The 18,071-nt window shown below is 42.8% G+C and overlaps 1 protein-coding gene across 1 annotated transcript in view; it reads left to right on the forward strand.

The window, feature by feature from the left end:
* Positions 1 to 8,874: 8,874 nt before the first annotated feature.
* MIB1 (MIB E3 ubiquitin protein ligase 1) overlaps positions 8,875 to 18,071 on the forward strand; it is a 94,177-nt gene continuing 84,980 nt past the window's right edge. Inside the window, exon 1 of the mRNA XM_040264717.1 lies at positions 8,875 to 9,167. Coding sequence (XP_040120651.1) covers positions 8,939 to 9,167 — 229 coding nt within the window. The 5' untranslated portion in view covers positions 8,875 to 8,938. The remainder of the gene's footprint in view (positions 9,168 to 18,071) is intronic.

The following is an 18,071-nucleotide window of genomic DNA, read 5'->3' on the forward strand; positions in this document are numbered from 1 at the left end:
TGTCGCAGCTGAAAGTAGTAAAGCAAAAGGAGTTCCCTCTTATTTAGACTTCTTGTTCCATTTTGGTCTTCAATTGTTTAAAAGAGAACCACTCACATTAGGGAGGGAAGTCTGCTTAACTCAGTCTACTGATTCAAATGTTAGTCTTATCTGGACACACCTCACAGAGACAGTCACAATAATGTTTGATCAGATGTCTTGGTCTCCTGTCAACAGTCAAGTTGACACATGAAATTAATTATCACAGTAAAATGACTCACTAAGGACTGAGAGTAAAGTCCTTCAAAAATGAATACTTGAACCACCTGCCAGGTATGGGACTACAGTCAGCTGACGTGTTGGCAGAGGGAAAAGGAAATATGAGCTGTGTAATGGAAAGAGGGGAGTTATAAACATCAACTATGGTCTTGTGACCAGTAACAGAAATGAGGACAGTAACAGCTATGCTTATTTTCATCCTTGCTTGTTGCATTCATTTCCAAGAGATGCCATAAGAAAGTATCACACATTTGGTAGAATAAAACAACAGGAATTTATTCTTTCACAGTTCTGGAGGCTAGAAGTCCAAAATCAAGTTGTTGGCAGGGCTCTGCTCTCTCTTTGAAGGCAGTAGGGAAGTATCTTTGCTGGCTTCTTCCTGGTGGCTGGCAGCCTTTGACCTTCTTGTCTTACAGGGACATCACTGCATTCACCCTCTGCATCTCTTGACACAAGGTCTTCTCCCCCAAACATCTGTGTGTCCACATCTTCTTTTCTTTCCTTTTGTAAGGACACCAGTCATTGGATTCAGGGCCGACTCTATTCCAGTATGACCTAATCTTAACTTGATTACATCTATGAACACTCTTTTTTTCAAATAAGATTGTTTCACAGGTATCAGGGGTTACATTTTTGGAGGACATATTTCAGTCTGCAACACTTACATATGAAACCAATTAGTTTCCTCTTTGTCATTTCCCAGGCTAATTTTTTTATTGAAGTCTAATTGCCATGTAACATTATATTAGTTTCAGATGGACAACCTAGCGATTTGATATTTGTAGATAGCGTAATGTGTGCTAAGTTGCTTCAGTCATGTCTGACTCTGTGACCCTATGGACTGTAGTCCTCCAGCCTCCTCTGTCCATGGGATTCTCCAGGCAAGAATACTGGAGTGGGTTGCCATGCCCTCCTCCAGAGGATCTTCTCGACCCAGGGATGGAACCTAGGTCTCTTGATTCTCCTGTATTGGCAGGCGGGTTCTTTACTACTAGCGCTGCCTGGAAAGCCCATATGGTGCAAAATGATCATCAAAGTAAGTTAACATCCGTCACCACCCAGTTACAGTTTTCTTGTGATGAGCACTTTTGAGATCTATTCTCCTAGCAATTTCAAATAAGCAACACGATATTTAAAAAGTTTTAAAAATGTATTTTGTTATTTTTGGCTGCGCTGGTTCTTTGTTGCTGCGTGTGGGCTTTCTCCTGTTGTGGTCTGAGGGCTTTTCACTGAGGTGGCTTCTCTTGCTGAGGAGCACGGGATCTAGGGTGCATGAGGGCTTCAGCAGTTGTGGCTCAAGGGCCCAGCTGCCCTGAGACATGTGGAATTCTCCCAGGCCAGCGATCAAACCCATGTCCTCTGCACTGGCAGGTGCACTCCTAACCACTGGACCACCAATGAAGCCTGCAATATGGTATTAAACCATAGTTGTTACACTCTACATTACATCCCCATGACATTTATTTTATAACCGGAAGTATGTACCTTTGACCTCCTTTACCCAATATACCCACCCTCCAATCACTGTTTCTGGCAACCTCCAATTTCTGTAACTGTAAGAACTTGTTTTTCTTTTTTTTTAATTCCATATATAAGTGAGATCACATATTATTTGTCTTTCTGTTTATTTAATTTAGCATAATGTTCTCAAGGTCCATTTTTGTTGCAAATGGCAAGATTTTGTTCTTTTTATGGTTGAATACTATACCATTGTGCGTGTGTATACACACATCACATTTTCTTTATCCATTCCTCCATTAATTGACCTTGTGCTATGTTTTATTGTAAAACTGCACAGACACGACTCAGTGACTAAGCACAGCACATGTTGTATTGTTGGGTCTATGTGCTATGTTCTATGTCCAACTCTTTGTGACCCTATCAGGCTCTCTGTTTATGGAATTCTCCAGGTAAGAATACTGGAGTAGGTTGCCATTTCCTCCCCCAGGGGATCTTCCTGACCCAGGGATCAAACCCAAGTGTCTTATGTCTCCTGTCTTGGCAGGTGGATTCTTTATCACTAGCGCCACCTGGGAAGTGTTGGTGGTTGTCTGAGTCTTCTCTCTTTTCTCTTGGTCTGTCTAGGAAAATGTGAATTTCATTGGTGGTTGTTTACATTAAAATGTAGGTTACAGGCTATCTAGGAGGAACTGGCTGAATTGGAATTAAAATCTCTCAGATACAAATATGCCAATAGACGGGAATTTGTGTCTTCCCTTCTTGGGGGAGAGAGAGAGATGGTGCAGGTATCTTCGTGTTCAATAGAATAGTTGCATGCTGTTAGGCAGATGCTTGATGTTACTTCTTTGTTACCTGTAAGTATTTAAGTACAGTAGTGTGAGAATGGTGCTGAGTACCCCAGAGGGTAGACTATTCCTATTATTCGAGGAGATCACTGATAAGAGAAGTCATTTTGGTTTCCGTCTTCTGAGATGGAGCTTACAGCAGCTCTGGGTTCCTCCTCAAGCAGGGCGGTTTCAGGGGTTGCAACAGCAGAGTGTGCCTTGCACTCATGGAGCTCTGACTTTGGCAGTGGCAGTGACAACGGGAGGCGACTTTGGGCTCCTGGTCTCCTGCAGCTTCAGTGAGTATGGGCCCCTGACTTCCTGCAAAATAGCGTTGTTTCAACACCATTAGCTTCAACGGCACAGTGGTCAGGGGTCCTTGGTAACATTATTTTCTCTTCTAGTCCTGAGGGATAGTGTTTTCCAGTATTTTATAATCTCATCTTGCTTCTGTATCCCTTTGAAAACTTTTGCAAACAATTGACTACATTCATTAAATTCCTTGTTTGAGTATTTAGCATGTTCTGTGTTTTCCTAAGCGGACACTAGCTGATACACTTTTCTTCTTGGGCACCCAACTAAGCTACATTTTCCTCCCTTCAAGTTACATGTGGCTGACTTTTAGGAGATGGTATATAACTGAGTGATATATGCTGTTTGTGTCCAAGACTTTTGAAAAGTGAGTATGCAACCTTCTCTACTTTTCCTCCACTTTCTTAAGTGCGACATAGATAACTTTAGGGGATGGTGGAATAACAGAATAAGTCTCTGGATGGCCATGTGGAGGAAAGCATTAGGCTATTATATGAATGGGAAACAAAAATTGTATTTGAACCTTTATGTGCTTTGGTGTCCATGAGAGCAGATGGTGTTACTCTAGCTGATAAAGTTATTCTCCAAATATTATACATTTTTGCTGACTATAAAGCAGCCACAAATGCATTCATAGTAAAAGAGAAGTAGGTGAACAGCAAAATTACTACATTTCTGGAACAAACTTATGGTTGGAATAAAAATTCTACTATTTTTGAATACCCCTAAATGTTTCTGAACAAATGGGAAGATAAGCCTACATATGTGCAAAATGACTGGCATATTTGGAGATGTGCATATGTTCTAAACATGACAGACACATGTATGACACAATGTTTTCCCAAGTGCGGTGTGACTACTAACTTAAACATCTAGGGATGCACAAGACGGTCCCCTGGTGTGAAAGAAAGTATGGAAACTTTCCTATTTATTTGGTGTCTTATCCTCTTAATAATTTCTATTTTTGAGTATGTAACATATAACATGTAACATGCTACTACATATGTAAGTTATACAGTAATAATTACACATATTGGAAGTACACGTTCAAAAATTTTGCACTGAAAAGGATGCATGAACAAAAATATTTAGAGACCATTGGCAAACTTAATTTATTTAAGGGCCTTGAAGTAGTCCTAGTGACATAATAATGGTATAAATTCACAGTGTCTTTAATAAGGTAATGGGTGTATAGGAGAGTGTTTAATATATAGAAATTCATCTAGTATTACATGGGTTATAGCTTTTGCTTTTTTCTTAACTTTCTCTGAAATCCTGGATGAGTTACTTATTTAGTGCTGGTCTCATTTCTTCTTATCAAATATGGGGATTAGGTTAATTTGATTAATTGTGTCAGTAGTACTCCGAAAGTTTTGATGAGTTTCTCTAGAGCTCCTGCAAAGGCAGGAGGCAGTGAAGCCTACAGGAAGACTATAGACAAGACTTTCAGCCTTGCTCTATTACTTCATCTCGGGTACTTAGCTCCTGTTATAGGTCATATGTACACGGTAAGAACAGACGATTTGTCAAACGGCAGGGAATGGATGGAGGAAGAAAGGAAAACCCCTGGGCTGGATCACTTATTAACATCTGTTTCCATTTTAAGGGCAAATAAAATTCAAAACTATTATAACTAACCTCTGGTATTGAGAATAAATGCCTATTTAAATATTACATGATGTCCTCTTAAGTATCTTCCCTGGTGGCTCAGACAGTAAAGCGTCTGCCTACAATGCGGGAGACCCAGGTTCGATTCCTGGGTTGGGAAGATCCTCTGGAGAAGGAAATGGCAACCCACTCCAGTACTCTTGCCTGGAAAATCCATGGACGGAGGAGCGTGGTAGGCTACAGTCCATGGGGTCGCAGACTCGGACATGACTGAGCGACTTCACTTTCATAAGTATAAAACTCCTGGGTGAGATAAATACAATCAAATGTATGGAAAGTCATTATCAATATACTGGGCTTGATGTAAAATGCAAGGTTGCGCTATTAAGAGTCTTAGCATCCCAGTTGGCTTTTTCTTGAGTTAGCTTACTTTACAAAGTCAACCACAGTGTAACTTGTGCTGTGGCTATAATTTTCCCTAAAATCTTTTTATCAACTTATTAATGCATGTCATGTGATCAATTTAACTGGTTAACAAGAAAAGAAGGAAACCAGTAAAGATCCCAAGAGGGGAGAGTTGGCAGAGAGAGAAAAGCACATTTAACACTTCCAGGATGAAAACGCTTTAAAATAGACTAGATATTAGGCTGGTCTATTTTGAACAAATACTTTAACTGTTAATTTTCTAAAATAAGCTCTGTTTGGTCTTTGGGATTCCCTATTGGTATTTTCCTGTTCTGAATATGAAAAGGTAAGAATATTTCGCTACATTACTATTCATTGGTTATACTTTACATCTCGTTATTTGATTTGGCCAGAACACTCCTTGCTCCCTTGGCTCTCAGGAAAAGCGACAGCAGGCTGATTCGCATCCTTGCTGGGCTGTGAACCACTTATTTTAAATCCCATACACCATAGTGTCATTTAAGTAAAAGCAGCCAGAGACCACTCTTACAGCCCTCTTATTTTGCTGTTTTGTGACTGGGGGCCGAATTATGTAATGGATAGGGGTTATTACAATGGGCAAGGTGCTTGTAAACTCTTTCCAGAAACTTGTGCTGTTTGGGGTCTACTTACCCCTCTGACTCCATATAAAGGTAAGACACATGTCATTCGGAACCATTTTGGTCAGTTTAGAAACACACCACTAATTACCCATGGTGGTCTGAAATGCTTTCAGTTTACATAAGGTTGCCTTTAATTTGTGTCATAATCTGTCCTATTTCTCACCCTGTAAAAAGGAAGACTAAAATGTTCAGTTCACTCGCTCATTATGTCCAACTCTTTGTGACCCCCATAAATCGCAGCATGCCAGGCCTCCCTGTCCATCACCAACTCCCAGAGTTCACCCAAACTCATATCCATCGAGTCGGTGGTGCCATCCAGCCATCTCATCCTCTGTCATCCCCTTCTCCTCCTGCCCCCAATCCCTCCCAGCATCAGGGTCGTTTCCAATGAGTCAACTCTTCACATGAGGTGGCCAAAGTATTGGAGTTTCAGCTTTAGCATCAGTCCTTCCAATGAACACCCAGGACTGTTCTCCTTTAGGATGGACTGGTTGGATCTCCTTGCAGTCCAAGGGACTCTCAAGAGTCTTCTCCAACACCACAGTTCAAAAGCATCAATTCTTCGGTGCTCAGCTTTCTTTATAGTCCAACTCTCACATCCATACATGACCACAGGAAAAACCATAGCCTTGACTAGACAGACCTTTGTTGACAAAGTAATGTCTCTGCTTTTTAATATGCTATCTACGTTGGTCATCACTTTCCTTCCAAGGAGTAAGCGTCTTTTAATTTCATGGCTGCAATCACTGTTTGTAGTGATTTTGGAGCCCCCCAAAATAAAGTCTGACACTGTTTCCCTATCTATTTCCCATGAAATGATGGGACCAGATGCCATGATCTTAGTTTTCTGAATGTTGAGCTTTAAGCCAACTTTTTCACTCTCCACTTTCACTTTCATCAAGAGGCTTTTTAGTTCCTCTTCACTTTGAGAAGGAAATGGCAACCCACTCCAGTATTCTTGCCTGGAGAATCCCATGGACGGAGGAGCTTGGTGGGCTACAGTCCACAGGTCGCAAAGAGTCAGACACGACTGAGCAACTTCACTCACTTTCACTTTCTGCCATAAGGGTGGTGTCATCTGCATATCTGAGGTTATTGATATTTCTCCTGGCAATCTTCATTCCAGCTTGTGCTTCTTCCAGTTCTCATGATGTACTCTGCATTTTAAGTTAAATAAGCAGGGTGACAATATACAGCCTCGACACACTCCTTTTCCTATTTGAAACCAGTCTGTTGTTCCACGTCCAGTTCTAACTGTTGCTTCTTGACCTGCATATAGATTTCTCAGGAGGCAGGTCAGGTGGTCTGGTATTCCCATCTCTTTCTGAATTTTCCACAGTTTATTGTGATCCACACAGTCAAAGGCTTTGGCATAGTCAATAAAGCAGAAATAGATGTGTTTCTGGAACTCTCTTGCTTTTTCAATGATCCAGCGGATGTTGGCAATTTGATCTCTGGTTCCTCTACCTTTTCTAAAACCAGCTTGAACATCTGGAAGTTCACGGTTCACATATTGCTGAAGCCTTGGTTGGAGAATTTTGAGCATTACTTTACTAGCGTGTGAGATGAGTGCAATTGTGTGGTAGTTTGAGCATTCTTTGGCATTGCCTTTCTTTGGGATTGGAATGAAAACTGACCTTTTCCAGTCCTGTGGCCACTGCTGAGTTTTCCAAATTTGCTGGCATATTGAGTGCAGCACTTTGACAGCATCATCTTTCAGGATTTGAAATAGCTTAACTGGAATTCCATCACCTCCACTAGCTTTGTTCGTAGTGATGCTTTCTAAGGCCCACTTGACTTCACATTCCAGGATGTCTGGCTCTAAGTGAGTGATCACACCATCGTGATTATCTGGGTTGTGAAGATCATTTTTGTACAGTTCTTCTGTGTATTCTTGCCACTTCTTCTTAACATCTTCTGTTTCTGTTAGGTCCATACCATTTCTGTCCTTTATTGAGCCCATCTTTGCATGAAATGTTCCCTTGGTATCTCTAATTTTCTTGAGGAGATCTCTAGTCTTTCCCATTCTGTTGTTTTCCTCTATTTCTTTGCATTGATCGCTGAGGAAGGCTTTCTTATGTCTCTTTGCTATTCTTTGGAACTCTGCATTCAGATGCTTTTGTCTTTCCTTTTCTCCTTTGCTTTTCGCTTCTCTTCTTTTCACAGCTATTTGTAAGGCCTCCTCAGACAGCCATTTTGCTTTTTTGCATTTCTTTTCCATGGGGATGGTCTTGATCTCTGTCTCCTGTACAATGTCACGAACCTCCGTCCATAGTTCATCAGGCACTCCGTCTATCAGATCTAGTGTTATGTAATCCCAAATTCACACGTAGTACAATCAGGCCACGGTAGAACTTTAAAGAAAGACTGACCCAGAAGGACTCCGTTTCAGCAGCCCGGGCGGCATCCAGAGCCTCACTTCCTCCAGCCCCACCTCCAAGCTGTCCAGATGGAGTCCCCTACCCCGCCCCTCCCCTCACAGCCAATGGGACACGCCGGACCGCCGGGGTCCGCGGGGACCACAGGGAGCCGCCTCTCCTTTGCCCCAGACTGGGGCGGGGCGTCTACCTCTCCCAGCTACAGGCTGCGCGCACGCGCAGTCTCACAGGGCCTGGGCGAGACGCTTAGGGTTGGATTTTCCTCTCCTTCCTTCCCCCACCTAGTCGCGCTACTTCCCGAAAGCCGCACACCGCAGTGTTACTGAGGGTCCCTTTCCTAATCCCTCAGAGGACGTGCTGCTCCGGCCTTGGGTGCGCCAGTACCCGGATGTGGAGCCGCTCTCGCTCGGCAGGGTCTCTGTGGCGGGGCGGAGCGCGGCGGCGTGCGCGGGGGCAGAGAGAAGGGGGCCCCTGGGCCCGGGCGCTCGCCGGACGCCGGGAGGTACCATCACCGCCCACGGGGGAGGAGGCGGCGCCGGCGCTCGGGCGTCCACCCCGGGGCGAGGGCCCGGGGGAGAAGATAGGCCGGCAGTTAAGCTTGCTCCCCGCCGCCCGCGCCGTCTCCTCCGGGCGAACCTCCCCCGGCCCCCTCCGCTCCCCGCGCTCCTGGTCGGGGGAGAGCGTGGTTTCCTGGCGGCCGTCGCTGTAGCCCGGCCGGGGAGCCCGGAGGAAGCGGGGGAGTCCCCGCCCACGGCCCCCTCCCCTCTGCCCGCCAGCCGCCGCCTCAGCCTCCGAGCCGCTGCAGTCCGGCCTCCAGTCCGAGAGGGGGGCGCGGCGGCGGCGACGACGGCTGGGGAGCGGCTGCGGGCTCGGCGGGGACCGCGCCGCCGCCCCCGTGAATTATTCCCACGTCCCCCGGGGCTCGCTGCCGCCCCCGCCGGCGCCGAGAGTCCGGCCCGGGCCCAACTCCCTTACGGGCCCCCCGGCGGCGGCGGCGGCGGCGGCGGCGGAGCCCGCGGCTCGGGCCCCGATGAGTAACTCTAGGAATAACCGGGTGATGGTGGAAGGGGTCGGGGCCCGCGTAGTGCGCGGCCCGGACTGGAAGTGGGGGAAGCAGGACGGCGGCGAGGGCCATGTGGGCACCGTCCGGAGCTTCGAGAGCCCCGAGGAGGTGGTAGTGGTGTGGGACAACGGCACGGCCGCCAACTACCGCTGCTCCGGGGCCTACGACCTGCGCATCCTGGACAGCGCGCCCACGGGTAAGGGCGGCCCCCGGGGCTCGGGGCCTGCGCGTGGAGCAGGGGCGAACGCGGGGTGGGCCGGGGGGCGTCGGGCGGCCTGGGCGAAGCCCCGCGGTCCAACGCCTCCCTCGCCGCGCCCGGCAGGAGGGAGCGGGTAGGGAAAGAGCCAGAGGGAATTTTAGATTCCTTACCCGGTAAACACAAACTTACAGAAAAAAAGACTCCCTTGCTTCCCTTCCCTCCGCCCAGTTCCCAAGGGAAATGATGGCTGCACCAGTACAAGGATGCTTTCAAGCCTGGAAGACACAAAGCACCGGGAAGACCACAGACCCCTCCCCTCTTCCAGGGAAGGGATCTGGAGAGGCCTGTCCGATAAGCCATTGAAATAATCAGCCGCCGAGTGATAAGTGTCTGACGGGAGGCTTGCCTTGCCATATGGTGTTTCGTTGGCCGGTAACAATTGCCGAGGGGCCGTTCGTACCTCGGTTTTGTTGCGATTCCCTTTCTTCCTCCTCTGACATGCAGAAAGACGGGAGTTCAGTAGCTGAATGCCACTTGATACCCTGTGGACTGATTTTTCATCTTAATTGTTTCATTGTGTATCTTTATTAGCAATCGAAGGAAAAACAGTCTCAATATTGAACCCTTTCTTTGTGTTAAATACTCTCTCAAGTGGAAGATAGGCATAGGGGTCACCTGGTATCTTTTAACATCTCAGTTCATCTATAAGGTTAAGGCAGAGACTTATCCATTAACAAGGCTCTGAGTCATTGTCCTTCTCGATTCACCAAATTTCAGGGAACTGTTGGTTACTGATTCTAGAATTTTTCTATAATGTGATCACCTGAAAGTTTGTTCTCAGAATAATTTAATCGAATTCATTTTCACGTAGATTTATCCTTGGGACCCTGTTCAGTAGGAAATAGTTTCAGATTTCATATTTGATAGTTTTCAGCATGCTTTGGCTATTTCTAAAGCTTTATGATTGAGTTTGGCAAAACCTAACAGATCCTGAAATGGGTACATAGTTATTGTTAGCAGCCAATAGAAAGGAAATTAACACAAAGGCAATTCAGTTATTGAATAGATAATGCCTAGAATTGTGTTTCTTAGCTGGTTGTTTAAATGTTGCAGAAGATTTATGTTCAGGGCCAAAAGAAAAGATTTCCCAGTACAGGAAGGGACCACCAGTGTGTTCTTACAGAATACTCATTGCAAGCATGTATAAATATCAATGTATTGTAAATCTGCAACCCTTTAAAAACAGTGTTAAGAAACTAGTGTATTATTCTCTTCTGTACTTCTGCTTCTTAACTTAATAGTACCTATTATTGATTGTTATACTATGCTATGCTAAGTCGATTTAGTCGTGTCGCACTCTTTGCAACCCCATGGACTTTATAACCTGCCATGCTCCTGTGTCCTTGGGATTCTCCAGGCAAGAATACTGGAGCGGGTTGTCATGCCCGTCTCCAGGGGACCTTCTCCATCCAGGGATCGAACTTGCATTCCTTATGTCTTCTGCGTTGGCAGGCAGGTTCTTTACCACTCGTGGCACTGTGCCACCTGGGAAGCCCTTTGGTGATTGTTCCATGTTAGCAGATATATAGATCTACCTTATTATTTCATAGCCGCATAATATTCCAGTGATTGTATGCAGTACTTTATTTAACCAGTGCTGTGTCGATGGACATTTGTATTGTTCCAGGTCTTATTTACAATGATGTTCTGAATAAGTCCTTGAACATGTATATGCATGTGTATTGAGTGGAATTGCCGCATTAAAGGGTACATATATGTAACATTTTGGTAGATGTTGACTACATGCCCTGCAGAGACATTTTTACCAATTTGCCCTCCTAACAACACTGTATGGGGCATATTCTTGTTTCTGGACACTCTTAATTAAAATTTTATCCTGCTGGCGCAAGCTAAACTTTGACTACAACTCAACAGTTTGAAGGCATCTTGGGAGCCATAATGGTAGGTTTATGGGGAATTTTAAATATCTTTCCAGGGTAAAGGTAAAGTGTAACAAATCCTCTACTGCAGCAGGTTTGGAAGGGATATTCCTGTTCCCTGTATGTTTTATAGTATGGAATATATCTGTCCTATAAATAGTTTCATTATCTTATGTAAAAACAGGTATTTTTCAGAGGTTTAAAAATCTTAGTTTACAAGATAATTTACACATTATTTAGTTTATTGGTATGTATCAATTCATCGTGTTCATCAGATGCTGTTAGCAAACGTTTTTAAAACCCCTATAGAAAATTAGTGTTAACCAAATAAAGCAAGAAGGTAAAGTTTCTTAAAGGAGAAAACGTCTGCTATGTTAAAATGTAGAACAGTCCTGTTTACTGTTTGGAACAGGGTTTCTCAGTTTTGGCACTGTTGCTGTTTGGAACTGATTAGATAATTCTTTCCTGGAGGGGCTGCCCTGTGCACGCGCCTCTGCCCACTGGTTGTAGCCATGATAACCAAGAATGTTTCAGATAGTGCCATGTGCCCCTAGGGAGCAGGGTTGCCCCCAGGTGATATTCATTAGTTTAAGGATTTGTGCTTATGTGGTAAAAGTATACAAAAAAATAATAACAAATGCCAAACTCAAGGGAGTGGATATCTTTACATTGAAGGAAGTGTAGTGTGGTAATTTTTTTGGTAAATGTTATGTCGTTAACTGGGTTGTGGGTGTGTAGGTGTGTGTTATATTTTTATGCCTTTTGTGTTCTTAAACTTCATTGTTTTTAAAACTCTTATAATATTTACCAGGACAACTGAGATTGATTATTCAATTTTTTGTTTCTTATGTGTACTCACATATGAACAGAAAATTTATTGACGTCTGTTTGGGAATTAAGAAATGGGTGTGTTTTAAAATAAAATTCTGTGAAACTTTCTAAGAATTAAAGATTCTGGAGTGGTTGAGTCATTTTGAATCTTTCTTTTATCCCTTTATTGTGTTTTGGAGATTTTGTCTGAGGGTTGTATGTGGGGTCTGTCGCGTTTTGGCACGTAAGCTTGCTTTCTTTCGGGTGTCATATGATAAGTTTGAATTTATGGCTAGGATAGTCAAGCTTTGAAAAGAGGAGCATTTAGTGTATGTTTGAATGATATAACTTCTGTCTTGTATCAGGATATATTTGGCTAATTTGTAGTGAGTAAGAAGATTGTGTAAATACATATGTTATTGAATTCGTTGGGAGTTAATTTTGGGAAGTGTGTAATCAAGTAGGTATAGTTGATATTTTCTCATTTAGGTACTGAGTTTATAGGATTGGGGAGAAATGTATTTTTACTCAGTGCTCGTTTTTTGGTCCCTTGACCTCAGTGTTGTATTGTTACCAGACAAAGAGTGGAGAAGATAATTTGCGTTGCCTATTAAGGTTCTTTCTACCCTCCTGAGTATGCATATTGAAAGTTAGAAGTATAGGTGGTTAGGTTTACTTAAAATCAGCTTCTGGTATTGTTGGTCCAGGCTGTCTTGGGGTGGTTCTTTGTCCTTTTCTTCCACCCCTAGCCAAGAGTGCTCCTTTGGTCACACGTGGACCAACTCCTTAGACGTCATTATTCAGTTGAAGGCCTAGAAGTGCTCACCCTGGATAAAAAGTGAAGTTGATTAATAACCCTTAGCATTTCCTTTCCGAGCCCCTCTATTTCTCTTCTGATCTACAGGAGAAAAGAGTGTTATCCGGGGAGAAAGCCTTGGGAAAAAACAGGACTTGTGTGAACAGTGTTTGGAGAGTAGGATGCCAGACCTGGAAAGGATGAGATATTGTGAGATGGTTTCTGCTAAAGGCATCTGTAAGGAAAGCTTGATTTTCCTAAAGAGCCTATCTATTTTAAGACTTAGGTAACATACCTTTTCCTTTTTTATCTTCATCTACTAAAATGATGTTTTAAATTATGAAAGTCCATCTAGTTTTAATACTCCCTGAAGATTGCAACTTGGTTGAATGAGGACCTCAAGAAATCAACTTGAAGTTCTCAAGAAATAGTTACCCCTCTATCAGTACTTGTCAGAGAGTAAGCATGCAGGTCACCTGGGAACCTTTAAAAATGCAGATTCTGATTCACTAAGTGTGGAATTCAGCAAGAGTAGTTTAAAGGCTCCCAGGTGATCGAGATGATGCTGGCCCTTGGACACACCTGGTCTTGGTTGTGACATGTGCTTAGTTGCTCAGTCGTATCTGACTCTGCAACCCTGTGAACTGTACCCGACCAGGCTCCTTTGTCCATGGGATTCTCCAAGCAAGAATACTGGAGTGGGTTGCCATGCCCTCCTCCAGGGGATCTTCCTAACCCAGGGATCAAACCCAGGCCTCCTGCATGGCCGGCGGATTCTTTCCTGTCTGAGCCACCAGGGAAGCCCTGGTTGCAGCAGGCAGACTCTTGTATTGCGGCCTGTGGGGTCTGGTTCCTGATGAGTCATTGAACCCAGGCTCCCTGCATTGGGAGCACAGAGTCTTAGCCACTGGGCCACCAGGGAAGTCCCCTGTAATGCTGTCTTAATATATGGTGGTGGTTTAGTTCCTGAGTTGTATCCAACTCTTGCAACCCCATGGACTGTGTAGCTTGCCAGGCTCCTGTGTCCATGAGATTTCCCTAGGCAAGAATACTGGAGTGGGTTGCCGTTTCCTTCTCCAGGATCAAACCCAGGTCTCGTGCATTATAGGCGGATTCTTTACCAACAGAGCCACCAAACTACAGGCTTATCTTTGTGGTTAGATTAGATATTTCTTTTTGGATGTGTGTCCAGGTAGCCTCCCACAGGTTCTCTCCTCCACCTTTAATTGCTAGACAGTGTGATTGCAGAGTACCCTGTGCTCCTTTCTGCTGCTACAGGGATGCTGGTTGTAATTGTCTTTTGCATGAGATTATTAGTTGGAGGGGAAGGAGTGTGTGTGTGTTTGTTCCTTGTATCTCCATTTTCTAGCAAAACCATAGCTCTGGATGAGTATTTTCTGAATAAATCACTCTTCTCAAAGAGCTTTGAACTCACTAGATGTGCAGTTGGATTCCTAACACAGATAAAAAGAAACTCAGGCTTGGAGAGATGAAGAAACTTGTTCAGTCCCAAAGCTGGTGAATGGCAGATTATAGGGATGAAAACTCAGTTAATTCATTGCTTTTCCTCATCATCTTCTCTTCTGTTTATAGTAGTTCAAAAATGATCACCATTTGTACTAGTTTTCCTGAGGGAAAGTTGACTAGCAAATTGAGGTAAATTGTTCTAGTCTGGATGGTTGGTTGATTAATTTAATATAACACTGTTGTTGGACATTAATGGTTTTTCTGTATGTGTATCCCACGTGTAACATGTAATCCAGCAGTATGGCACCCCTCCTTTAAGCCTCTTACATTTAAATAATCCTGTTTTTTCATTGTTTTCCCATTTTTAGAAGTGGGGAATTGGTGTGGTTTCCTGTCTGCTGACTGGACCCTGATTAATGCAGTGTGTTTACCTAACTCAGTCTTATGTTTCTATTTCATTTACCAGTCAAGTAAACATTTTTATTGAAATTTAGCTGATAGTTTTCCATCTTTTCTGGTCCTGATCATTTCTTACAAATGAATTGGAAGGTGTTTCACTTTTATATTTTGAATAAATGAATTCAGAATCCACTGAATTTAAGATGAAATAAAAATGATTTTCTTTTATGGATGCAGATATTGGAGTTTATTGGTGACACACAGTGTTTCAGCATTAAAGACCACATAAGAGGGAAGTATCTTCAGATGTCACTTTTCACCTTGCTTACTCTAGTTCCCTTTGGACTGCATTTATTTTCTTATTTCTTGTCAGACATCACCTTTACCTGGAGGGACAGATTAAATGGTATAATTAAAAAATATATGTATCTTCTAGGGAGCATACTGTTAGCAACCACTTTTCATTCTAGAAAAGGTATGCAATTTGGGAATACTTACTCTTATTTTGTAGGAAAAAAAAGAAACTTATTTTTGATTTTGACTCTTAAGCACTTTATCTCAAGATAATTAACATGTGGTTTTATATCATTAAGATGTATTCTGCAAGTCTGCCTATGTCTTAGTGTGCCAGAAGTGAGCAACATTGTTAGACCCTCAGCTGTCAAACTCCCACCCATCCTCACTACACCTTGTGTGTGTTGTATGATTTTTTTTTAGTGACCCACTGAGGGTTCTAGTATCAGCTGAGTAATGTATAGTTAAACTAACCTAATTTCATTCTTAGGTTTTCAGAAAAAATAGTAAATGTGAAAGTTTTAATGGAAGTCCATACCCTTTATTCAGAATGCTTGGGACTGAGTTTATAAACTTTTGGATTTCAGAGCTGTGTTATGGTATTCCACAGAGTACGTATCTCCCACTTCCAGGTCTAGAGCAGCACCTGTCATATCAGATACACCAGTATTTCTGCAGAAAGCATATGAATAATTATACTAAGGGAAAAACATCTGCTTCACTGAATACGCTGAAGCCTTTGACTGTGTGGATCATGACAAACTGTGGAAAATTCTTAAGAGATGCAAATATCAGACCACCTTACCTGCCTCCTGAGAAACCTGTATGTGGTTCAAGAAACAACAGTTAGAAAAAAAAAAAAAAAAAGAAAGAAACAACAGTTAGAACCGTACATGGAACAATGGATTGGTTCAAAACTGGGGAAAGGAGTACGTCAAGTCTGTATATTGTCATCCTGCTTATTTAACTTACATGCAAAGTACGTCATGCAGAATGCTGGGCTGGATGAATCACAAGCTGGAAATCAAGATTGCTGGGAGAAATTTCAACAACCTCAGATATGCAGATGATATGACTCAAATGGCAGAAAGTGAAGAGGAACCTCAGAGCCTTTTGATGAGGTTGGAAGAGGAGAGTGAAAAAGCTGGCTTAAAACAGCGTTCAGGAAACTAAGATCATGGCATCTGGTCCCATCATTACATGGCAAATAGAAGGGGGAAAAGTGAAAACAGTGGCAGATTTTCTTTTCTTGGGCTCCAAAATCACTGTGAATGGTGACTGCAGCCATGAAATTAAAAGATGTTCCTAGGAAGGAAAGCTATGACAAACCTAGACAGCATATTGAAAAGCAAAGACATCACTTTTCTGACAAAGGTCTATATAGTCAAAGCTACTGGTTTTTCCTGCATATTCATTGGAAGGACTGATGCTGAAGCTGAAGCTCCAATACCTTGGTCACTTGATGTGAAGAGCAGACTCATTAGAAAAGACCATGATGTTGAGAAAGATTGAAGGCAGGAGGAGAAAGGGGACGACAGATGATGAGATGGTTGGATGGCATCACTGATTCAATGGACGTGAATTTGAGCAAGCTCCGGAAGATGGTGAAGGACAGGGAAGCCTTGCATGCTGGAGTCCATGGGGTTGTAAAGAGTTGGACACAACTGAGTGAGTGACTGACAAAACAACAACTTAGTCTTTTGTTCATTCAGATCAGAGTTTACCACTCAGTTTGCTGCTCATTTACAAAAAACTTTAGAGTTTTGGGATTTTGGAATAGATAAGAGATTGTGAGCGTATCTCTTCAATTTCAAAGCTCATTCTTCTGTGTTTCCTGGGTCATGTACCTCACTTTGGAAACTGTTGTACTGAGTCACCAGACAAGAGTTTATGCATGTTAAGTATCTGTGGGAAAATGGCTCTTTTAGAACATTCCCCATTTCTTTGCTCATATACCTTCAGATGTCCCCATGGCCAGTTTAGCTTGCCCCCACCCCCTTTTAAACTGGGATGTTTGCATTACAATATACCACCTCCTCAGACTGAACTAGGAACACAGAAATAATTTGATCTTTTCCCCATAGATTAGCTCTGTGTACATAGGTTCTTATGAAATAGTCTGGTATCTAAGTTATCTTTACAAGTTCATTTCTGAGGGAAAATGATCCTGAATTCTAAACAACTGGCTTTTAACTGAACTTGTAGAACACAACTAAGATAAGGTGGTGTTTAAACTAATGGAGGAGATAATGGAACGTAGCAGGTAGTCCAGACACTCACTTCTGGCTTGGAGTGACTTTGGGAGCATATTTACTTCAGTAGATGCTTGCTGTGGTTAGGGTTAGTTTATATTCTCTTTGCATACTTATAATAAGAGTATATGGCTTTCTCCCAGGGGTGGGTTTATCGTCTTGATAATTTTGTTCCTAAAAAAGCAAGAAATGGGGTGGAAACTTCTGATATTAAAAAAATCATTATTTGCACTTAGGGAGTTTTGTAGGGCTAGTAGTGATAATAAATCATGAAAGCTTGGGATTGTGATGTTTTACATTATGGTGCCTTGCTTGCTTCCCTTTCCCAGCCTCTCTTCGTGGAGTAGTGGACAATGCACTGGGTTAGTAGGGAAGTTAAGGTGTTTGTTCATTCTCTGTTTCCTCATGTGGACTTGTTACTAGAGGAAGCGACATTTACCGGACTCGTATCATGTGTCAGAAACTATGCCAAGCTTTTTACATACTTTATCTCATTTAGTCCTCATAAAAGTGTTATTTGATTGCCTTCATTTTACTGATGAGAAAACAAGCTATGGGAAATGAACAAGTGTGCCCAAGATTTCATAAGTAATTGGTTGATGGTTGAGGTTCACATCCAGGCTTGTCAGTTCCCCCCACCCCCCATACTTTATAACATTAATCTCTTTAAACTTTAATTTTTCACCTGTCAAATGAAGTTGGAGTAGGTCAAGATACATAGATGTTTTGCTTCTAAAATGAAATAATGAAGTTTTATCTGTTAGGGAAAAAAGTGGATAAAGTTCTCATTTTTGTTTGATTTCATTTTCTCTCTTGTGTAACAAGTGCTAAAAATAGCAAATATATTACTGAAATTGCTAGTTATGTGCCTAGTTTGACACCTTGTTTCTTTGGTTTGAATTGTGTGAGGCATGATTGTTATGCAAGCTTTTAATAAAGTAGA

This window comes from Oryx dammah, unplaced genomic scaffold, assembly GCF_014754425.2.
Source record: "Oryx dammah isolate SB20612 unplaced genomic scaffold, SCBI_Odam_1.1 HiC_scaffold_22, whole genome shotgun sequence".
Lineage (NCBI taxonomy): Eukaryota > Metazoa > Chordata > Mammalia > Artiodactyla > Bovidae > Oryx > Oryx dammah.